This window comes from Pollicipes pollicipes, unplaced genomic scaffold (assembly GCF_011947565.3).
Source record: "Pollicipes pollicipes isolate AB1234 unplaced genomic scaffold, Ppol_2.1 Scaffold_5110;HRSCAF=6035_pilon_pilon_pilon, whole genome shotgun sequence".
NCBI lineage: Eukaryota > Metazoa > Arthropoda > Thecostraca > Pollicipedomorpha > Pollicipedidae > Pollicipes > Pollicipes pollicipes.
Genome location: NW_023596617.1, coordinates 173255 through 197284, shown reverse-complemented (window position 1 = coordinate 197284; position 24030 = coordinate 173255). Strand labels below are relative to the sequence as shown.

The 24030-nt window shown below is 60.1% G+C and overlaps 1 protein-coding gene and 1 long non-coding RNA gene across 2 annotated transcripts in view; both read right to left on the bottom strand.

Moving 5' to 3' along the window:
• Nucleotides 1-24030, bottom strand: part of LOC119101955 (uncharacterized) — a 64500-nt gene that overhangs the window by 2050 nt on the left and 38420 nt on the right. Inside the window, exons 9-15 of the mRNA XM_037225350.1 lie at nt 9230-9389; nt 8712-8866; nt 6308-6414; nt 4309-4441; nt 3429-3530; nt 2924-3066; nt 2359-2556 (exon numbers count right to left, since the gene is read on the bottom strand). Of these exons, the coding sequence (XP_037081245.1) occupies nt 2359-2556; nt 2924-3066; nt 3429-3530; nt 4309-4441; nt 6308-6414; nt 8712-8866; nt 9230-9389 (998 nt within the window). The remainder of the gene's footprint in view (nt 1-2358; nt 2557-2923; nt 3067-3428; nt 3531-4308; nt 4442-6307; nt 6415-8711; nt 8867-9229; nt 9390-24030) is intronic.
• LOC119101954 (uncharacterized) lies at nt 267-2055 on the bottom strand. The gene is made up of 2 exons (XR_005094632.1): nt 1536-2055; nt 267-619 (listed from the first exon to the last, which is right to left on the bottom strand). It is a non-coding gene; the product is annotated as an uncharacterized LOC119101954 (long non-coding RNA).

The following is a 24030-nucleotide window of genomic DNA, read 5'->3' as shown; positions in this document are numbered from 1 at the left end:
TTAGCTAACAGCTGAGTCAGAGCCAACAGGGCGGATGGGCCTCGAGCTCATGCCACCGGCCCGCGCGTCACGTGACCACGTGCGTACTCGGCGGTACGGTCACGTGTCACCAGTCTGAAACAAGCTGAGGGCTACGGCTACAGGTGTCGGGTGAAGGGTTAGAGCATGCGGGAGGCGCGCTCAGAAACAACTTACTTGTCTGTTACCCGTCCCCGTCTGTCTGGAAATCTGTCGTGCAGTTGTCAGAAAGCTGTCGAGAGTGCAAGGAATGTGCAGATATGTTGTATTAGAAAGGCACGCATTTACAGATGGCGCTGTGTCCAGTTGCGAAAGTGCCAGAAAGCGCGAACGCGAAGAGAGGCGCAGCGATATTAGCGGCTTATCGTAGCGCGCAACAACCATGAACATGTTTAACCGTCTCGCTTCCACACAACGACACACAACACTCGAACAACACTCGCAGCGTCCGCGTCTGCACAGTTTGGTCCCACGCCAAGCGCCGTCCGACATCCCGTCATCTACGCCCGCAGCGCGCCCTGGCGGCGCGTCCAACAGTCGGAGCGGACGCCGGTGGGGCGCGCTGCGGCGGCGGCCGCGCGGGAGCGGCGTGCGGCGTTCACTGGGGGGCCAACAGACCGGGTCAGCCCAGCGGAGGGGCGCCGGCAGGGGGCGCTCGCGCCACTGCAAGCCGGGTCAGGGTCGTCCGTCGAAGCGAAGGTTTGAACGAAGGATATAAATGGCGAATCAATCACAACTCTTAGGACACATCTTGAACACTAATTATACAACTATCTGAATAGTTTGCAGTTATTCACACAGAATATTGTTTTAAATAAATAAGTTGATATATATATATATATATATATATATATATATATATATATATATATATATATATATATATATATATATATATATATATACGTAGATAGACCGTACGGTATTTTGTCCCGACGACTTTTTGTTTGCTAACATTAGCTCTTTATTCTGTAACTTTTTGCAACGTGCTGGCCTCAACGTCAGCCCTACAGAAGTGCGGTATACTTGTTTGACGTGACACTTCAGAGTCATTTCAGACAGTCTGCATGACAGCTCTTGGGAAGAAAATACTTGAAAACTCAGGGTGGAATGCTGGGAGCGAGTTGTGCAAAATGGTGTTTTTATCAAATATGAGACTGACCTGGCGTCGGTTACAATTGTATCGCGCTTAGTCATCGCAAGACCCAAAGCGCCGGTCACTACAACACTCCAAACACAACCACGATATTGTTACGGTTAATACCAATCATACCGCATATCATTTTAACTGCACGCGTCTATATAGCAATTTACACACGGCGGCGTGGATTATTTCAAGCGTTAGACAGTCCCGTCCTGCTACCGCCACCTACGGTTAGCCACCGCACTGTACAGCTGTGAGACGAGCAGGCGTATTAGTAAACGCCTATTAATCGCTAATCCAGTGGCGACTCCGGTCCACGGGGCTTTCTGGAATGACACAGAGCACACCGACACACACGACTAGAGCACGTCACGTGGGAAGCTGACGCCCAGGCCGGGTGACGCCCCACAGGGCTGACCGCTGGCGGCCCGGCCCGCTGCTCCTCAGGTGACGATCAGTGCCAGGCAATACAGCGCAAAGCCCAGCACGCAGCGGCGCCGGCCGCCTGCAACCCCGGCACCGTCCGACTGAGCGACTACAGCCCCGGCACGACTGCAACCGACTGCAAACCCGGCACCGTCCGACGAGCCAGCACCCGCACCTAGCCTCTGCCACGTCAGTCTCTGTCCTGGCTTTGTAGCGAGCAGCAGATCTTCACGATTTGGAAGGATTCGCTAACGTGCATTTGGATGGCTTTTCAAGACCAGGGGAGCACGGATCGGTTCGCTAGGCACGACGACGGGTGGCGCGGTTCGGACACAGTCGGTTGGCGAGTGGCCACAGCCAGATCAGGCCAGTCAGATCAGGAGATCGCCGTCCGCGGCCGCTGTCGTTGTACATCGATCAGCCCCTTGGAATGCCCGCCGCCCGCCACATGCTTGAAATTCGCACCGGTGCCAGTATTCCCATGACTGACTATCATCAGCCTGCCCGCGGTAATGTGTGTGTGGGGGGGGGGGGGCAGGTCTGCTCCGGTTTGTCCCACGCCTATCCCCAGCCTGACTCCGCAGCCCATCAGACCGCCACATGTCGGGGAGGACCGCCGCTCAGCCAAAGGCACGGAAACACACCACAAAAGCGAGGAAGCAGCGAGTACAAGAGGCGCATGTCACTGCCAAAACACCGGTGACACAGACGGAGGGCTGTCTCCCGCGTGTGACCCACCCGCCCGCCTGCTGGCGCCGGCGACCACTCACGATGAAGCGGCTGGCCCGGTGCTGCGTCTTCTCAGCCGGCTTCTGCGGCTCGTTCAGCGACTCAAACTTGGCGCGCAGACTGCGCGTGATCTCGAGACTGGGCCGACAATCGTCCTCCACAGTGAACTTGTCGTCGCGGCCGGCCGGCGGGCCCCAGCTCTCGAACTTGTCCCGCAGCGAGCGAGCCTGGTCCGTGCGCTGCCGGCGGGAGGGAGATCAGGGCGGCCTTACGGAACAGGGGGGGGGGGGGAGATTAGGGGTACGGGCGTCGCCGCGGCGACTGACTCGGGCATTGACGCGAGCTCAGAATTAGAGTGCGTCGGCTTTGATCGTCTTACGGGTAAGCCCAACACAACGACATATATCATCAATAGCTGCCATGATTTCCAAAAGAAAGCGGAGATCGCGTACAACCCCACATTCCACTGGTCACGTACCTATATTCCTGCATGCCTGCATGTAACGCATTCTTCGCGACCACAACCTCTGTTGCGGCCGACCCACCCGCCTGCGAGGTGGCTTCCCCCCCCCCTCCGAAATTCCCTAACTACAGACGCTATCTCACCTTGTTGAGAAACTCGTCGGGCACCTTGTGACTGGCACGGATGATGTCGGGGTCCTCCGGCTCCTCCTCGCTGTCCTCAGCCGCGTTCTCTGGCTCGGCCGGCTCCTCCGGCGGTGGCGTGAACGACTTGAGCGGGCGCGGGCCTGCGCCGCGCACAACACTGTCACGCTCGTGCGCGGCTGGCAGCGGCGGTCGAGAAGAGCACGCGGTTTGAGCCTTCATGGCTACACGTGCACGAAAACAATCTGCTCCCCGTCACGTAAACATCCAGCCATTCGCACAAACACGGTACACACAAATTCAACCCATGAAATCCGTTTTTTATGGAAAACGACGAGAGACATTCCCGCAAATCAGCTTTATTTAGAGTGCTTTCACCTTGACCAGTAACGTCACCGGTGAGAAAGTGCCAAGCCAAACTGTACCAAATCGCATGCATGTGAGATTGCTGTGGGACGACCACGGCTTTTATCGGCTTGGGCTGCAGTGTCTTTAGAAGCCTCACCGTCCGGCAGGTCTTCCTTATGCGCATCTTCCTCCATCTGTCGGAACTTGGACAGGATCTGACGAGCGTTACCGTGCGCCTTCTCGCGATTCAGGCTCAGCTCTGTGACGTCACATGTGCGACCAACCAATCAGAAGTGAACAAAATCACGACATGCGAGGCGATGCCAGGAAGCACAACAAATACGCCATGCATTTAGAAATATCTCCTGCTTATGATGCCGCGAGGCTTTTACAATCAATGCCCACGGTAGAAATCAAGCATACGCAAAGTTTGAGACACTTGCATTTCGCTGAGTGGCCGATCTCACAAGCCACAGAACTGTAACAAGCGACGCGTAACATTCAGGGCACCGCAAATCAGGTTCAGATAGTGGGGGCCATACCTTCAGCTGCATAAGCATGCTTACTCTCCAAGCGGGTGCGGGCGAAGGATACACTGACCAACTAAAGAGCCAAGCAAACTAGAGGAACCGTATGTGAATTGATCTACCAGGTTCAAAAGGCTTTTTCGTATCTCTGGCCGGCTTTGGAGCGACTCTTTTCTTTTTGTTCTGCAGGCCCATGAAAGCCTGGACACGCTCCTGAACTGTTTTGACTTCGTTTTCCTTAGCTGCGTTGAGAACAGAAGGCTGGCTGTCGTTTCAAATGGTGCTGACACGGTACAACCAACCGAGAAGCGATCTTAACGCATTGAAAACAGAAAAGTCATGACAGACCATAACAACACCAGTAACAATAGCAAGCAGTGCGAATTATCATATTCTTTTTCGTTTTACACTACAGATGCATCTAAAAACCCAGATTATCTGTGCTAACCCTCAAAAGCGCTGTCAGACTCATGCGAGTCCCTCGACAGAGCCAACCCCAGCTCGACATACCTTCATCTGTGTTGCCGGTGCTCTGCTCCATCTGCTTGAACTTGCTCAGCATGCGTTTGGTGGTGTCGCTGTGCAGCAGCTCCGGGTCGGCGACCGGGGCCTCCATGACGGCCTGACCGTCCGGCGAGTCCCCCTGCGTCCGTACAGGTCAGCGGTCAGCACAGGTCACACAGATCAGCGGTCAACAGAGGTCAGTGGTCAGCACAGGTCAGCGATCAGCACAGGTCAACACAGATCAGCGGTCAGCACAGATCAGCGGTCAGTACAGGTCAGCAGACAGCGTCAACACAGGTCAGCGGTCAGCACAGGTCGTGGTCAGCGGTCAGTACATCAGCGGTCAGCGCAGGTGAAGCGGTCAACAGAGGTCAGTGGTCAGCACAGGTCTGTGGTCAGCGGTCAGTACAGGTCAGCGGTCAGCGCAGGTGAAGCGGTCAACAGAGGCCAGTGGTCAGCACAGGTCTGTGGTCAGCGGTCAGCACAGGTCAGCGGTCAGCGCAGGTGACGCGGTCCGCCGGCCGACCGGCCAGGCCGCGGGCCGGTGTACACGACAGACCGGCAGTCCTGGTGCACCGCGCCCACAGTACCAGAAACGGCGGCGCTATCGGAGGCTTAGCGGCCCGCTAATCGCAGCAGCTGATATAATGCCGATAGCACAGCGGTTCTGCCAGCGGCAGGATAGGCCTCTGCTAAGGAGCGGCAAGTCTATGGCACGCTTCGGTACACGCCCCACTTGACACTCACTGCACAGAACTGCGCGGCTGATTTTGGATGGCTCTCTATATACACGTGTTTCATCCAACGGGAGTGAAGCGGTCACAAATTTGACAGTGCTCGTTGGGTTATTAGCTTGCTGGCGAGTCGTAAAGGCCAGTTACCCCCATGCATCGAGGGGACAGACACTAGCGATAGACTACAAAAAGGCAGACGAGGTGTCTTCTGGAGCTTCTGTGAAAGGCAGCTAGCGAGAGGAATGCATCTAGCCAACTTACCACACGACCAAGAGGGCGAAGCCATAAAAGTACCAACACTACAGCACTCCAAAACTTCACGCAGCGGACAGCAAACAAGTGCTTCGCGGTCAGAAGGGCCAGAAGTGTGTGCGGAGAGGGTGCCGCGGCAAAAACGGCCGCAGTCAGAAAAAAAAACGCCACGAGCGAGCGACAGGAGTGAGCCGGCGCCGCCGCCGGTGAGGTGGCTGCCGGTCAGCACCTTGGCGTTGTGCGCGCGCGGCGGGGTGGCCCTGAACGAGCGGGCGCGCCGCGGCTCGCCCTGCCGTAGACCCTCGAAGAACTGGAACCGACTGGAGATGGCCGAGTTGGGCGCCACGACGTCGCCGCGCCGGCCGGGCCTCTTGGCCCAACACTGCGGGGAGTTCTGCAAGGCGCCAGGGCCAGCTGACGCCGGACAGCGGGTGGGCAGGTGGCCACCACCGGGACGGTACCAGCGGGTGGACAGGTGGCCGCCACCCGGACAGTACCAGCGGAAGGGCAGGTGGCCGCACCGGCCGGTAGCGGGTGGACAGGTGGCCGCCACCCGGACGGTACCGGCGGGGGCAGGTGACCACCATGGGGACGGTACCAGCGGGTGGACAGGTGGCCGCCACCCGGGCCGGTAGCAGCGGGTGGCTACCACGCGGTGGGCGATGTCAGGATTATCGGCGAGGAGCACGCCCGAGCGACGTCCTAAGCTGCAGCCGTCCACCGCCTACTTCTCGGCATGCCTCGAGCGCACCGTCGCCATCTCTGCACCAGGCGAGGGCAGAGTGTGCAAAAGAAACCATGTCGCAAGTTCATAACGCAGAATCTTATTGACACGGAGACGATACACAGGAGGCTTCCACTGCACGCACTCTCCCGTCACCAGCAAGTGTCCGCGCCGGTGGACGACACCAGGACGTCTCAGTTGACAGCGGCCGCGTGCGTTGGCGGCGGGGCCGGCGCTGCGCGGGCTGCTGCCGGCCGGGCGGCACAGCGACGGAGGGCGGTCGGTGCACACTTACCCTGGCGAGCTCGCTGCCGCCGGCGTCCGACGACAGGCTGGCGAGGGCTGACTCTCCTGCCGCCGAGCTCTGGTCGTGGGCCAGCGAGTGGCCGTTGTGACTGCCGCCTGCAGCGAGGTGGAGCGGGCGTGTCAGCCGGGGCCGGGACAAGTCACGCCAGACCACGGCCGGTCAGGTGACGCCGCAGGCAGCCCGCGGAGCACAGGACGACACGAAGCGCTACTCACTCAACGGCAGCTGTGCAGGGTCTGAGCCTCAAGACGACGGGGTAGACGGGCACCGATAACGCAGCTTTAGATAGCGCGGGCCGGTTACGATGACGTCGACCGTGCCTGCCCACTCCAGATTTGAAGCTTATTAACCGCGTCCGTGTGGGCTTAGTGACTAACCGCCACCTCGCAGTTCTGCGCGCACACCCTGGCCGAGCCCTGCGTGTCGTGTGCAGCCGCCGGCTTGGCGCTGGCGCCGCCGCAGCCGTCCGTACCGTTCTCGTGACGGCCGGCGCGTCGGCGTCGGCGTCGGTCTCCGCGGACGCCGCACGTCGCCGCGCTCGAAGCGGGACGCCATGTCGGGCCGCCCTGCGGCGCGTCACGGCCTCGTGGTCGCGCGCCGCCCGCCGGCCGCGGCGAGCCGGACTCCTGCACCGCCCGCTCGTATGAGGCCCGCAGGTTAGCCCTGGCGGTCGGTCCGGACACCGAGGTCAGCGAGGGCGAGAGCGCTCCACCATCGAGCGCTGTCAGCTGGACAGGCGCTTACGAGGAGCGACTAACGCAGCGCGCAGCCGAGTTGTAGACGAGCCGAAGACAAGCACAGTTCTTATAGTCGCCAAACCATTCGATGCTATGATACAGGGTGGGATTCAAAATCAATTACACGGAGTGGAAAAATAAGCCATCCTCGGCCAGCAATACACGAGAGAGAGTTGTGTGAAGAGGTATATATATATATATATATATATATATATATATATATATATATATACCAGCTTGAAGCAGGTTTTTAACTGTAGATAAACATCTACGAACGCCCAATGACTAATGAACGGCGTGCGAACAGAACGCAACAACAAACAAACCAACATCACTGAATAAGCACTGGCAGCAAGTACTCACCAAGAGTTCTGCAGACAGGACAGCCCAGCACCGTCACGTGTTACATGGGCACCACAGCTGAAGACCCACCCGGCGTGCATGGCGTCAGCTGAGTACGTCTATGTTAGTCTGCTGGTGGTACGACGCAGTGCGATAACACGCACCGGCGCCGCACCCGCCTCAGGAGGCGCACGTCACACGTTTAAGAAGTATCGTTATTAGCGACGACGGAAAGAGCATCGTAAGTGTCCTTGTCATGAAATGTCAATGAGGTTCCACACAGCGATGCTCTACAGCAAGGCTCGTCCCAAGAAGCCTCCTCTGCTGCAGCTACAGCACGTCCGGCTTCCAGGACGCTGTGCTGTTACAGCGGGGTCACCACACTGGCCAATGAGGCGAGGTGTCGCGCGCCAATACTGTGGGTGAGGCACCGAACCACGGCTCAGGCCGTTGAAGTACCCTGCGCGCCTTCTGCACGGAACGGCACCACCGGCCCCCGCATGAGACTCCGCGCATGTGGGCCGTAGTGCACCTGCTTCTGGAGCCCGCTGTACAGATATTACGAAAGACTGCCGCCACCTCCTCATTGAGCAGTACGGCGGATAGGGGCGAGTTCCCGCTACCGTGACCTTTTAGAGGGTCCAGCACCGCCACCGTACAACCATGCGACACCTGCGAGCCTGGTCTACCGAGTGTGGGTCATGCGGCACCCGACGTACTCTACTACGCTGACGACGAGGATCGGGTCCTCCCAGAGAGCGTCGGCTCTCGGCCTGGGCCTCCTGCTCCCTCAGGGCCCTCCTCGGTAAGCCACGCTTGTGTTCGCGCGCCTACGGGCAGGGGCGGCCGCTCAGGCGCGCTCGACGCCCGGCGCTCGGCCGGCGCGGGCTGGCGCATGCATGCAGCCGCGCACGAGCTACAAAGCCACGCGCACCGGACGACGCGGCAACCAAACGGAAATGCAAACATGCACAGGGTTCTGATGAGCTTCATGATGGGACCATGGCGTCGCCAATGGTCACACCACCATCTCGAATGAATTAAGAGGGACGCCGTGTCCCACGTCGATGTGCCGCCCCCACATCCACTCACTGAGCAGAGCGGCCGCTTCACGGGCGTGTGCTCAGTGACCGGCCCCGCCCTGCCACACACCTCCCAGCGCGCCGCGGGTCAGTCGACACAGCACCGAGACGGACATGCCGGCGCGGCGGCCGCCACACTCACGCCGCAGATCATGCCGCCGCAGCTTGGTCTGCTCGCCCTTGTCGTCGGGCGTGGGCTCGCGGCGGCCGCCCTCCGCAACCGGCTCTCACGTCTCCAGGCCGGAGAAGCTGATGGGCCGCTCGCCGCCGCGTCTTGCTGGTGGAGCGCAACCAGGTCCGGGTCGCGCCGCTGCTCGTCGCCAGAGTCCGCCGACCTCGCGCCGGAGGCCGAGTCCGCGTCCCGCGCCGAGTCACGCTCCTGGAACCTGGTGGTCGGGCAACGTCACTAGTGCTGCCGCGGCCGGCCGCCAGGCGGAACTGCGGCGCTGGTATTGCGCCGGACGGGGGGTTGCAGATCGGGACGCGTAGCAACACTGTGGGGACAAACTTCGGCAGGTCAATTTAGAGAGCAGTACCAGAAACTCAGAACAAACTCAGTAAAACCAGTAAGAAGCATCTCTGACATGATACATAACACGAAATGAAACATCGGTTCATCGTAATCGGAGGAACGAATATGATGAACTAAACACGAGAGTGCGGCTTCCCCATCGCGGGCATAATTGAGCAAAATGCCACACAGATGGTATGGCATTGCATACTGCAAGTACCGGATATTCGGGGCGTACCTCTTCATTTTGTTGGTGAGGATGCTCTGCGAGCGCTTGACCTCGACTGAGGCCAGGCCCTTCTCCTGGTCGTCCTCATTGGTGCGCTCGAACACCGAGAAGCGGTCCTTAACGTTCAGATTCTGCAGGTCCTCCAGTCCATAGTCCGCCTTGTTCGAAGCTGAAAGGAAGGAGCACGCTGGCTTGAGTTGTGACATTCGTCGCGACAGAAAGGGAACACTACCCAACATGCTCACTGCTGAAGACGAGCCGCTCACCACCAACAAAGTGCGCCACCTAGCTACGCTCCGGGCCGAGGCCGATTCCAGATAGCACACCACCTGCACGACAAGTAGCCGTGGACAGGATCGAGCCCACTACACAGGCCGGAACAGAACGAAGGTAGCGGTCCTTCTCGTGGATGGCACCGCCAGAAACAGCTCCCATCAGCTTTTACGTTTCCACCCCACGACTGAACGTGAGGCCGTGCGTGCGGGATCCGCCGCCGAACTTCAGGCCTCGGAAATGGGCCGTCCCGACATCACTCTGCCATCCTTCCAGAACCTCATCACGTCTGTCAACTTGGCATGCCCTTCCACTCCGAAGTCGCGCGAGCCATCAGCCGGGCGCCGCCTGGAGCAGCGGCACGACCTTGGGCCGGTGACACGGCCGTCGGCGGCGCGTGCGTCGACAGCGGGTGCCCCTCCGCGGCACGCGCCACCGACGCGCCGTGCCGGGCCGTGCCGGCGGCGGGCCCCTTACGAATTCATCGCCGCCTCCTCCCGACGCGAGCGGCTCGGGGAGGTGGTGCCGGTCGGCGACCGGCCTTCCCGTCTCACGCGGAAGGAGCGTGCGCTTCTGCAGGCTAATTAGAGCGCCGCCAGCGGGTGCCGCTCCGACTCGCATCCGGGACACTCTGCTGGGCTTTTAGCGACGCAACGTCGCCTCAAGAGAGCAGGAGCGCGTGGGCGTGTGGGGTATGGTTCCGTGATTGGCTGGAAAGTCCGCCCGTTTAGCCCCAGGTCCCAGTCGTGCGCGGATCAGCAAGTAGAGGTTTAGGGACCAAAGAGCGACAGACAAAAGACCAGTCAGTTTAGCCACGTTTCAAACGGCGTGACCCAGTGATCAAATGACATCCGTCAGCGCCGAAACGAGACAGCTAAGGACCAGTGGTAGCCGACGGTGACCGAAATAACTAACAATGGGGCGACGCGCCGAGCCGCCAGCGCCCGCCGCCGCAGGGGGCTGGGGAACGCCGCCCCTCGGCAGTCAAACTCGACCCGACCAAGTCGTGACATGAGGCCGCCAAACACGGGGCGTGACTGACTGCACACCAGAACTGATCAGCACACCGGTCTGGCACGACCAGAAATGCATTGTCGATGGATAGCGGCTCAATGACAGTCCACTGCTGGTCATTACCTTCTTTTGGACAAGTGTTTAGGCCACATACGAGGTGACTACACTGGTCCGCGTAAAACAGCCTGGCTTATCAATCACCGGTGAAGCAAGGAATTTGGAAGCCCAATGATTTGGAGATTCTCATGCGGAACATGGGCAAAGCAAGGATCTGATAAGCTCGCTGATTTCTCCGTATTCTTTTCTGCATCAGTGTACCGTGACTGAACCGTGATTATTCCCAAGAGGCAGCCGGTAGCCATGTGGAACAGCCCAAAATTAAAGGAAGCGCCAGCGATGAATAATTTACAGGCACTCAGCGTCGGCGGCCCTGCACGCATCCCCGGGCCGTATCTGTGAGCCTGCACAGTACTGGGACTGCATCACAGCACCGGGACTGCATCACCAGCGCCGGTACTGCATCACAGCGTCAGAACGTCCGAACCGCCCTAGCGTTTGACTGCATTACAGTACCGAGCCTCCATCACAGCGCCCGGACTGCATGACAGCACCGGGACTACATGACAGCACCGGGACTGCATCACAGCACCACGACTGCACCACAGCGCCGGTTCTGCATCCCAGCGTCAGAAACGTCGGAACCGCTCTAGCGTTTGACTGCATTACAGTACCGAGCCTTCATTACAGCGCCGGGACCGCATTACAGCGCCGCGACTGCATCAACAGCGCCGGGACTGCACCACCGCGCCGGGACTGCATCACAGTATCGGGACTGCATCACAGCGCCGGGACTGCATCCCAGCGTCAGAACGTCGGAACCACTCTAGCGTTTGACTGCATTACAGTACCGAGCCTTCATCACAGCGTCGGAACTGCATTACAGCGCCGCGACTGCATCACGGCACCGGGACTGCATCACCGCGCCGCGACTACATCACAGCGTCAGAACGTCGAAACTGCACCTGCTTCGGACCGCTGCATAGCACCGGGACTGTTTCGGGGCGGGTCGGGCGCCGCAGCCAGGCCAGCCGGACCAGCGCTGCGTTAACACGGCGAGAGACGGACCGGACCGGGCCGGCACCTGTCGCGCGGCGTCTGCGGCGCGGGCGCGACAGTGGCGCAGATGCGGCGGCCGGCCGCTAACGGAGACTGATCCGCCGCTCATTCACGGCCTGATCGGCGAGACGGGTCTGGAGCGGTGTCGGCCGCCGCCGCCGCGCCGGGCGCTGGCCGAGATAAACGGGGCGGCGGAGGAAGATGGGCCTCACGCGGATCTACCCAGCTTGTAAATGTGACGAAGACAAACCAATACATGCAAAGGACGGCTGGGAGGAAGTGCAATGCTTGGCTACGGTGCCTCATTGGACATGACCGCAGAATGGGTGCACATCCAGCGTATCGTAGGTGGGACGAATGCTACTGTCCTGGATGCAGTACATCCCGGACCGATTCATCCGGGGATGCCATGGCTGATCCGATAGAATTCCCAGCTATGCTCAGTCGGACTGACTGGGTACTATGGCATGGTCGACCGACCGAACAGATGGTGAAATATCACGAAAAGGAGTGACCGAGTTCATAGTAAGACGTGGAGTCAAAGCTTCGCAGACACAGCGAGCAGTAAACTGGACGCGGTGAACGGAGCCGGTGCCAGCGCTGTCACCTGACCAGCTGCAGTTGACTGACCCCATCGGTGACCGTAACCGCACGCGCCGTCCACGTCTTCGGCGTGAGCGTCGTGACCTGGTCGCCCTGGTGCCGTGATCACTAGCTTGGCGATCACTCCATCAGACATCACGAACATCAGGAAAGTGGCGAAGTAGACCCTTTGCACCGCAGGAGCTCCACTGACGCCGCTCGGGATAACAATCCATTCCGTCAACAGTTCAATGGGGCAATGGAAGCGAACGGGAAACGTGCCGTTATGACATTTCCAAAATCATAGGTTGTTCAGTGCATTAGCGAGGAACATTATTATAACATAGATAAGCCAGTGGTATTAGCCTCATTCCTCGGAGAAAAACCAGGAGAATGGAGATATAGTTGGGTTGATATTTTGGCAACAACATGCCTTCATCGAAACAATAGCCGAAGCTGACTTCTGCTATTGTTTCGATAAAGGCCTTTGGCCGAATTTTCAACCCAACTATATCCCTTTCTCCTGGTTTTTCTTCGAGGAATAAGGCTAATACTACTGTTTTATCAATTTCCAAGGCCGGGCTCATGCATGGTAGCGCAGATTGTTGTGACATCCTTTTCTGCATCTGTTTGGTCCTCGCCATTCTACCACTCCAAACGGCGTCGTATCTTGGGTGTACGATCATGCCCGCCATAAGTCATTTAACGACGGCCCGCTTGAACGCAACAGCTGGCAAGGGACATGGTAATTCGCCACCAACTCCTGGCAGGTGACCACAACGAGGGGCAGGCTGGCCACATCCGCACGTGCTGCCGCCCAAATCGACCGAGCCCGCGGCCGTTTTTGCCAGTTTTCGCCGGCGCGGCTGGCGCCGGCTGGTCCCGGCTGGCCGCCGCGGCGCCCGGCTGTGCGGCCGCCGCGGCAGCCGTGTTACTTTCTGAGCGGTCTGACCGAACAACACCATCTGCGCCGACCGCGGCCGGGCGCCCGTGGCCAAAACGCCCCGGGAAGTGGCGCGTCAGCGGCAGATGCGACGCCGCCGCGCCGCTACTAACGGAGGCGGCATCTGACCAGAGCGGTGCCACACGCGCCGCCCGGCTTTGGGACGCGCACTTGAATGGGGTTAAAACACAGCTGGGCCGGAGAAAACGGAGAACACGGCACCGGGCCGCTGACAGCACCTGCCACAGTGGCGGCCGTCGGTGAATGGTTCACAAATCGACGATAGGATCGGGAGAATGACTTCGATGTCATCACGTGGCCAATAAAAATTATGCGAAGCCGGGGAGAAAAAGGTCCTTGGACAAGCCACGGTCAGATGCTACGAATTAGCTGCAGAGAAGTCACTGGGATCACGTGCACACGCCGATCTGGCTGAGAAAAAAAGTAATATACCCAATGCACTGCATTGCTGTGTTGCAGATAAACCGATCCTCTAATCCGGCAGTGAGCATCAGCCATAACCGGATATGACAGCAGGACGAACAAATGCGCGCATAGTCTAGGCGGGAATGTTGTTGAAAGTCAGTCGAGCCGCTCGATAGGTTCCTCTGACTAGCGTCAAAAATGATATCACTCCTTTTACTCTTATAATCGTGTAATAGCATGGCGGGGGGGATGGCACTTGCTCACATCGGCTCGGAGGGGGGGGGGGGGGGCTAGCCGATAAGGTTGATCTTACGTACCCCAAGAACGCGATGTCTCCCGGATTGCGGTCACGTAAATTTGCGTTTTCGATGTCAATGATTACCAATGCTGTTTTTTCGATCAGCCTGTGGCACGCTCACTTTGTGTCCATTTTCAAGTTAAGTTCCCCTCCCATTGCAAGATCTTGCACCCCCCTGTTAACAATACATCAAGTACACGAATAAGTCGTGATATACAATAAAGTGAAACAAACAAATTGCTTCTATGTGCAACTCCCGTTTATAGATGGCGAACTGCGAAGACAGGTGAATGCGACCGGCCACCTTTTACTACTTAAATGCTGCTGCATATTGTATTGCGGTGCTCCTTTGTCCCGATCCATGCGTTATCGCGTGAAAAGCCTGCCAGTAAGTTCAGACTGATATAACATATTACGGAATCGGCCTGACGAAAGCTGATAAGGTACCTATAGGACACTATGCGGTTAAAACTCACAAAACAAGAAGACTAATAGTGATGTCTTAGGAAGCTATTGTACCAGAACTTCAGGGCTGCATTCCATTGGTCATTTTTGTCTTTTTGCCCGTAATCATTAAAAGTCTGACAGGAGAATTGAGGGGGCCAACTTAAATCAGCGTTGGGGGGGGGGGACTCAGGCCCCCGAAAGCATATACCGTGCATGAAGACGTTGATATAAATGTAGACTTGTATCGTGATCATGAGGCCATCACAGCTGATTTAATAAATCCAACACCGAGCCGCACTGCCGGTGAGCAAGCTAGGCGAGGCCCGCAGTAAAGCCGAGCCGGGCGGGAGTCACAGGGGGGCCGCTGAATCCCAGCGCCAAATCGGCTCAACCTCGTCCTCAATCGAGACAAACACCAACCATAAACGCCAATGACATCGCACCTGAGCCCGACCGACGTCATCCTAACACCGGTATTAAAAATAATTGGCCACTCAAGATCACAACAGTGGTTCATTACCCGTATATTGATCGGCCGTTTAACAGACCGCTGTCATCGGCCAACATGCAGATGCTGCCGAGCTTCATAAACGGTGCTTTGTTCTGAGTCACGATGCGGCGGAACACGACACACCCATTGTTTCCTACTGACAGTTCCGTGAAACATATCCCAAGGGTTCCAAAGTACGCAATATATGTCTAACAACATTGACGTACACGGTCACGATGCTACCAGAACCGTCTGAGTCGATCTACAGCTCATGACAAACAGCGAGTGACGAAAGGAGCCAATACCTAAGAACTCACAAGCAATGCCGGAAACACGAAAACCCCGAACAGCCCTCGGAAACTACCACACAAAAGAAGCATAAATGCGCCGGACAAGCGCGCCATCTACCTTTCCTGCCGCGGACGCGCATGCTGGTGGAGCGGTGCACGCTCTTCAGCTCGCGCACCAGACTCTCGCGCATCTGCGCCATCATGTCGTCACCGCTGCCGCGCCGGAACATGACGCGGCTGGAGCGGACGGCGCGCGCGCCGCCGGTCACCTCCCAAACACCAAGCGACGACTGCCGGCGGCGACGGCGGCCGGCAGCGGCGCGACGCTGGCGCCGCCCGGCGGCCGCGGCGCACACCACGGCAGCTCGGAGCCCGGCATCCGACGGCGACAGACCGCGGCCTCCCGAGTTATCTATTGATGCGTTTGACAGCTCAAGCCATTACCACTGCTTAAGGAAACCTGGATACCGCGACCGAAGTTTCTTACAGCGGGAATCGAACCCAAAACCTTTTGCTCGCGAGTCCTGCACAAAAGAGGCAGAAACACCAGCACCTCGTGGCCATTGGAGCTTTACGACACACTCAGCTGCTGCGGCTATATGGCGTCGCCTGTCTCTTACCCTGGCAGGAAGGGCGGACACCGCGAGAAATCGAACCCTGTACCTCTGGTTTCCCAGACGTGCAGCCTCGTACCTGGCCCAGTGCCTCGTAGCTGACCGACCACTCCCACCATCCCGCCCGTGGCAGCATGACCGACCATGCTGACATCGATACGCCGTCCTTTCCGGTCGTTTGCGGTGATAATAGCGGCAGCGGAGGGCGGCCGGCAGCTCCGCTGATAGGTCAGGCGGACAACGGTAACGTCATGATCGGAGTTTGATTGAGCGGCGAGCGCTATGCGCTCTCGGCCGTGCCGCGAGCGAACTGTGTCAGCCGACGGCCCGGCGCGCGCGCAGGTGGCCCACCAAACACAGCCCGCGGAGAGATCTAACGACAGAAGGAAAAAGTTCATTAAAAGGCTCGAGGTTTCGTCGGCTGCGTCGGCAGCAGCAGAGCAACAGATGCCGGGCGCCGACAGGCCAGTGGCACAGTGAGAGTAGGCTGGAGAAGACGGATAGCTGGCGAAGGACGTGACGATGGCCGCGTCCTGGGAAGCCGCACTGGTGCCGACACGGCCACGCTAGCAACGCGGCTCGGGACTCCAAGCTGACGGAATCGCGGCCAAAACCGTCGTGGCATGATTCGGCATGAGAGGTAGGAATAGGCCGGAGCCTGTCGCGTTTTGCAGAGATGTAGGGATCTATTCCGCAACAACTTGTCAATACTAAAGCCAACCGTGCAAACGCATTGTTCACCGCGTTTGTAAGCACCTACGGAACGTGTTTGTATCTACAGAGGGAAATACGATAAATCACATGGTTTCATCAGCGGCTTGCTGTTTATTTCAACAGCGCATTACGATATTCTCTGCTGAGCTGATTGCTCCTCAAGGAGTGACATTAACAATGAAAGTCGCAAATTTTTCCTCACTATAGCCCACCTCGACCGGCCGGAACGCACCCGGGAAGAGAGGCAGAAAGGACGCCGTTTCCCGTACAGCTTGTGGCAACAGTTTCCCGCGGCATTGGCCTTCCCCCGCCCCTCCCGACGAATAGAATAAGTTTCTGGCAGGTTTACCCCCAGGCTTAGGCTTGGTCATTGGGCCTTACGCTTTCAGGTTTAGCTTCTGTCCACCATTCCAACTGCTTTGGCAAGACATCACCAGCCCTAAGAATCTGATGAGATCAACTCCAGGCAGTCCACTCATACAGATCTCGCACCCTCCGACTCAACAGCCATCAAAAGCGGAGACGAAGCAGAACGTAGGCCGAGCGAACCCTAGGCCTCAAAAGGCCCTCAGAACGATCTTCGACCATGAAACGATACACCCTCGATCATCAAACGATAGAATAATCGAAACGTGTCCTCGCCCAACACCGAGTCGAGCATCCGAGTACCCACGACCGAGGAAACCACTGCTGAACACGCCCACCAGCCAGCGGACGCCGGACCTCCGTCCTAGCCACCATGGCCACGGTAAATACTGCAGAGAACATCAGCGCCTTCGCAACACTCCACACCTCGCCGCAGACGCGAGGGCTCATTAACGCCGCCCACATTGGGGCGACACGCCCCGTCCGTGCCGGCGGCGGCGGTGGCCGTGGCCGGACGTCGGCCCATGACGCGCCTCCCGCCCCGGCCACGTACCGAGCAGGTGCGAGAAGACGATGACGACGCCGTTGGGCAGCCGGAGCTCTTCCGTCTCGCGACTGAGGTTCGGCAGACTGGCGGTGCGCATGGTGCGTGCCGTCGGCGGACACCGAGAGCGGCGCTGCGTCGTCGTGGACTCCGCGGCGCAGACTGCGGCGCCGGCGCCGCCGCCGCCGCGACGGCGAAGTGGAGCAAGAGCTCGCGCGTCAGCCGCCACATGGCGCGCCGACAGACGGCTAATTGATACCTGAGTACAACTATTTGGCACCCGGCTGGGCCAGGCGAAAACGGCGCGGGACAATACCGGCCCGGTGTGCGGCGGCATTGGCGGCCGCTCGTGGAGCGCGGCTCCCGAGCGAAAGTCCCTCGATCGGGCTCGCCACAAGCGCCGAGAACCCGGCACGTCTCGCGCTGGCCGCAGCCGATTGTCGGGAGTTTTTGCGCGACGCCGGCAGGTGTCAGTACAGGCGCAACAGCGCCCAGGCAGGCGGCCGGGGACATTAACCCTTACTGCGACTGTGCCTAGCGAGTGAGTCGTTACGGAGCAGGCGCCTCTGATGGTCGGGTTTCTTCTTTCGTCCAGCCTTTAACCGGCTTTAAGTGACCATGAGGACACCATTTCAAGATACGTGCATGTGAACCCAGTAGGCCCCTGCATGTGCAAGACTGGGAACACTTCAATCACAGTTCATAAAATATGATTAACAGAAGCAAAAATTACAGCCCATACGACATGGAAGTCGTTTGACAGACCGTTGGGGTGCTTTCCTTCCCGCTTACCTTCGTGGCTGAAGGATGTTACCAATGGATGGCTACTGGATGACCTACTGTTCGTGAGCCTTCGGTCTGTTAATTCTGCATCGGAGTCGCAACAAAAAGGATAAGAATGGTCAAAAGGTACATAATTCAGGCCATCACTTACGCATCGACACAAAAATGATATAAAAACGGCGCGTAAGTGGATCGCAACTAAGCGGACACTCTTAAAACCCCGTTTGCGCACATCATGTTACTTCCAAACTACAGAAAAATGCCTTTGAAACCATGTTACGTACAGTGCCATCTGCTGGAGGTCATCAGACAAATAGCACCTCACTCTACCTGCTTCATTCCAAGCCACGACATCTTGGACAGCGACCGTTAGCCTCGCCAGCGAAACTCGGACAACCGTAAACGCCATCACTTAGTCTAATTCCCACTCTCTCCTGCCTCCACCGGCCTCGTTTATCACTCGGTCGTTTCGGGCCACTTCCACGGCGCACTCCCCCACCCTGCGACCTGCGACCTATACTGGTCATGGGTCAGCCCCGCCGGCGCCCACGGCATGCCGGGTCACGTGACAGGCGGCAGGGTCGGCCTCAGTCCAGCTGGAAGCCCCGCGACGGGCGGCGAAGCCAGCCTGAGCTGTGACGCCGCTGGTGGCACTGTGGCGGTCGCTCATTGACAGACAGCAAACCACATCTGATAGTAAATTCGGGCTGGGAAAACGCAGAGCCTGGCGTCCTCGAACCAAGATGGACGTCTCTCCACGCCCTTGCCGGGAGATCATCAGTCACGCCATCTGCGGACGATGGTAGCGCCATCTATACTTACCGGTACGCTGCTCGGGGCGCCATCTACCGGCCACCTTGTTGGTGGGGAACAGTTGCGCCTGCTCGTATTGCTCGCGGCTGAACGAGCCCGTGGATGACACGCTGCTCGAGCGCAGGAGCGGCTGACGGCTCGTCCGCGACTGGGACCCAGCCCAGCCGGCAGCACGTGACACCGAGCTAGGTTGCACCGCTGCCGACCCATCATCACTGGCGGGAGACGACGCTGCCGGCTCCTTTCGGACCCCGTCGGACCCGGACGTGACATACTGCCTGTCGTCAGCACCGGACACCGGCCCCACCGCTGCGACTGGGCTCGCTGCGGAGCTCCCAGCTGTGGCAGTGACGCTGACGTCACACTGCGACGGACCGTCCGGACAGCTTCTGGCCGGCGACTCCGAGTCCGTCTCCTCACGGCTGCATTCTTTGTTCTCAGGAAGGCGCGGGGACACAGCAGCTGAGACCTCAGAGTGTCCGGGAACGTCACTCGCCGCGGTCAAATCGGAAGCCACGAGTTCACTCCCAGGACGCTCGTCACTACGCTCGACAAAGGCGACACAGTCGCCTCTCTCCACGATCCCGTGCCCATCGCCCGCGCTCGCCTTCTCTTCACTGCGCCGCGCTTCGTCCTCGCTTCCATCCTCCACTCCGTCCTCGCTTCCATCCTCCACTCCGTCCTCGCTTCCAACCTCCATTCCGTGCTCCTCGCCGAGGTCGTGGCGCTGCCTCAGCCGGGCTCCCAGCAGTTCGAAGAGGGGCTGGCGCGGGTCGCGACGGCGCATCTCGGCGAGCGCAGGCCGGCGGCGTACTGCGCGCCCCGCCGCCGGCCGCCGGTAGCCCGCCGCCCAGGTGCGCCGGCACGCCCGGTCGATACGCCGCCGCCACGGTGTGCATCTGTGCACGGTGCACCGCCGAAAAAGGCCCGCCGAACGGTTCAGAAAGGAGCGACAGCTGTGACCGACCCCGGCGGTCGGCGGTCAAGAGTAGCCGCAGGCGAGCAGGCGCAGACGGCGGCGGACGATGGCGCGGCCCGACGCCGGGCTGTGGTCGGCGATGTCGGCGCAGAACGCACCACGGCTTAAGCGGATTCGATGCAGAGTGAGACGATGAATAGTGTGATTGACTGCGGATGAAATGGAGCCGCACCGTACATTCACCGGAGTGTCGTGAGCTGGCGGCACTCAACAGCACGTCGCCAGTCTCATTAAACAGCACGCTGTTCGCCTGAAGAGGACGCACGAAAGGGCTGACGCCCCGCCGCTCCTTCACTCCCGATGGCCCAGATCAGAGGAGCAGCGCTTCAGGGCGCCCGTATCAAGGCCGCCATCTCCTCTCCCACCTGACCCACCTCCGTCCACACCCCGCAGCGACAGCCGACACAAACACGCGACCACGCCGCCGGCTCACCACCGGTCGGAGACGCCTCCAGCGGCCGGCTGGCCCGGGCGTGACCGGACCAGGAGCCAGCGGGCGCCCCGGCTGCCGCCTGAGACCGGGCCGCGGTCCACTGGTCGGCTGCTGTCCGCGCACGGCGCCCATTACCCCGGCCAGCGGCATGCCAGCCGGGTGAGAGGTGAGGCCGACAGGAAGTCGGGCGGCGCGGCGCCGCTTTCCCGGCGCGGCGCCGGCGCGCGGCGCCCTGTCGTGCCGGCTGTTTACCCACCCCGATGCTGATGTGACGGGGCGGAATGCCGTGACACGCAGTCGGCGGCGTCAGCGCACCACGCGCCGCTCGAGCGGAGCCGGGTGCGCGCACCGCGTGGTCGCCGCTCATTTTTCTCTCAGCGGCCGCCGGGCCCGGCGCGGCAAAACGGGACGGGAGTAAACAAATTAGCATAGCTGGTTTATCAGGCGGCGATGCGGTGCTGCCGGCGGCGTTCAGCAGACGACCACAGCTCAGCCCCGACGATGGGCCACAGGGAGAGGCGCGACGAGCGGCGCGGGCGACGGCGGCGCTAACGTTGGCGTACCAGGTCACGCCAGCGCCCTCCCAGGCGCCAGCCGCCGGAGGCGCTGGGGCGCACCCGGCACCGAGACAGAGAGGCATTTCCGATTCAGTCCCCGGCCGCTGTGGGGCCGCAAATCAGTGCTGCCGAGCCGCCGTCCCGTGCGGACCAGCTGGCGCCGAGGTCGCCTCGACCGGTCACTCACCTGGGTCGGCGTCGGCGCTCTCGGCGCCCTCCCAGCGCACGTTCCGCGCCGGGAAGCCGTGCAGCTCGCGATACCACGACCGGTCCATGCCCGAGAAGGCCGTGGCCGACATGGCGTCGGCGCCGTCTCCCGGCCCGCTTCCACGCGGTCCCGACTCGCCGGCACGCCGCACCACTGCTACTGCCGCCGTCCAGACCCGCCGGGGCAGCGCGCGTCACGCTCGGCCGGGCGCGTGGGTCGACCCGCGACCCTGCGCTCGGTTCGCTCCAGCGCTGGCTCCAGCGGCCGCGCGACTACAGCGGCGGCGGCGGCGGCGCCGGCGCCCCCTCACGGCCGGCCGGCGAGGAAAACAGCCGGCGGCGCGGCGGCGGCCAGGCCGCCCTGGCCAACCGCGCGCTGTGCCGCCGCCCGCCGAGGTCGGTCGCCGGGTCCGTCAGGCCGCCGGCCGCCGCGGGGCGACATCAGCGTCCATGCAGGCGGCGGCAGAGCCGGCCGCGCCCAGGCTCGCGCCGGCCGCATTCCGGACGGGCCGGCGGCCGGCGGCGCGCTCCCCTTGTTTGTGTTTCCCGCCCCGAGTCGGCGTCCCGGAGCGCGGCCTCTCGAGAGTCGAGAACGGCCCAAAACGCGGCCTCCCGAGAGTCGAGAACGGCCCGGAACGCGGTCTCTTCAGAGTCGAGAACGGCCCAGTACGCGGCCTCCCGAGAGTCGAGAACGGCCCGGAACGCGGTCTCTCCAGCGCCGAGAACGGCCCAGAACGCGGCCTCTCGAGAGTCGAGAACGGCCCGGAACGCGGTCTCTCCAGAGCCGAGAACGGCCCGGAACGCGGCCCCTCCAGAGTCGAGAACGGCCCGGAACGTGGCCTCTCCAGAGTCGAGAACGACCCGGCGAGTGACTCAGGTGCACCTGGCGCGCCCCGACTGGCGACACGACCCTGACGGCGGCGGGGTGTTCTGCGAGGCACGCAGACTCTTGACGGGCACAGGTACACACGGCAGGGTAACGCTAGATCCACCGTGGACAGCGGATCAGCCCCAGCTATCGCGGCGGCGTTGGTAGCACCGACAGCGTGACCTCGAAATGCCGCGGTGTCAAGGGGCTATCGCCCTTGTGACGGTAACCGGGGGCTGCTCCGCGGCGCCCGCTGCTCGGTAATCATGGACAGCGCGGGGAGATAGCTCAGACGCATGCACCGAGCCGGCGCCCCGGTGTGGCAGCTAAATGGGCCTAATTTGGTGTAATGAGCGCCTGATTCGGGCTGCTCGCCGGCCTGTCAGAAGCCGTGTTTAAGCCATGGGGCCACATGGCCACAAGTCGAGCATTTCTCCTGCACAAGATCCGAATACGGTCACGTGACATCTTATGACCTAAACCCCTAAACACCATAAAGCAAACGATGGGAATGTGCACTTAAACGAGTACTGGATATAACATAACGATGCAGACTACCCTTAAGATATATTTGTCGAACGCAAGCGTTTCCCTGGTGCGCGGAACTGAGAGCAGGTCGGCTATCCACTGACGTCGGCAAGATGCAGACCAACTGGGCCCAGCGACGGAGGCTTCACCACGTCCACACACCATTACCGTGTCACCGTAGCCCGAAAAGCCCCCGCCCCGCCTCCCCAAACAGCCGAGGTACTAACCGGCCCGCACGCCCCAGCAAGATAACAGCGCCCCAATACACGCCACGTCGGCGCGGCCTGCGCCGGCCGGCGGCGCACCAGACGGGCCGACAGGTGCGTTGGAGGCCCCCTCCCCCTCTTCCCTCCCCGCTGCGGTTGAGACGTGTCAGGCCGCACTCACCGCCTAATGGGCAGGCAGTTCGCTCGGCCGCCGCGCCGCGAGGGTCGGGTTTTTTGCCCCGCCGAATAACCCGGGCCGACCGCCGACGCCAACATACCCCGGCCAGCCTTTGTCACGGTAATCCGGCCAGCAAGCGTATACAGTTTTTGTAGGAGAGGGCAGAACGCTGATAGTTTACGGCAGTTAATAAACGATGGGTTGCTGCATGGAATGGTCATATCAGGTTACATCGCCATGAACGCATCTGTCCGAAATCGCACGCTTAGTCGATCGGAGGGTAAATCTTACGTCTAGCAAACGCGTTTTACGGCAAGAATCACGAACTAACTACATCGCTTTTGGGAACGGAAAATGAAAACTTGCCACGATACGCACGCTGAAATATGTCCACCTTACCGACCGCTATGAGATACCTGTGTCAGTCCCTTCCAGAACACAGCCATTTACATGAATATTCCAATCACACCTATGCTTGAGCGCGAGATGTCAGCTTGAGCCGACGGTCCGGGTTATGGGCAGCTACCGGAAAGGTCCTGATACGTGGTCGTCGGCGTAGATCATGCGGCAGGCAGGCGCGCTTACCAGATAGAAGAAGGCCCGTTAAGCTGAGCTCCCACGGGGCCGCCCCTCAACAGCACTGCCCTGTCAGAGGCATGCATGACACTCAAAAGTGTGATCCGCAGTTTCAATGTCAATTTCAATGTTTGTTTTTTAATTAAGTGATCGGTCCAAAATATTGTAGCTCTCTCTCTCTCTCTCTCTCTCCTCTCTCATCTCTCTCTCTCTCCTCTCTCTCTCTCTCTCTCTCTCTCTCTCTCCTCTCTCCTCTCCTCCTCCTCTCTCTCTCTCTCCTCTCTCTCTCTCCTCTCTCTCCTCCTCTCCCTCGCCCTCTCCTCCCCTCGCCCTCGCCCTCCTCCCCCCCCCCTCGCCCTCGCCCTCGCCTCGCTCGCCCTCGCCCTCCCTCTCCCTCTCCCCTCCCGCTCCCTCCCGCTCCCGCTCCCGCTCCCTCGCTCCCTCTGCCTCCCTCTTTCCCCTGCACATGAACATACTAGAGATATCCTCCGTTCACCAGCAGTTAATCACGAGAGGCTAGTCGAAACGCAATATACAGCCTCATCGAGCCTTATCGACTCCAGCG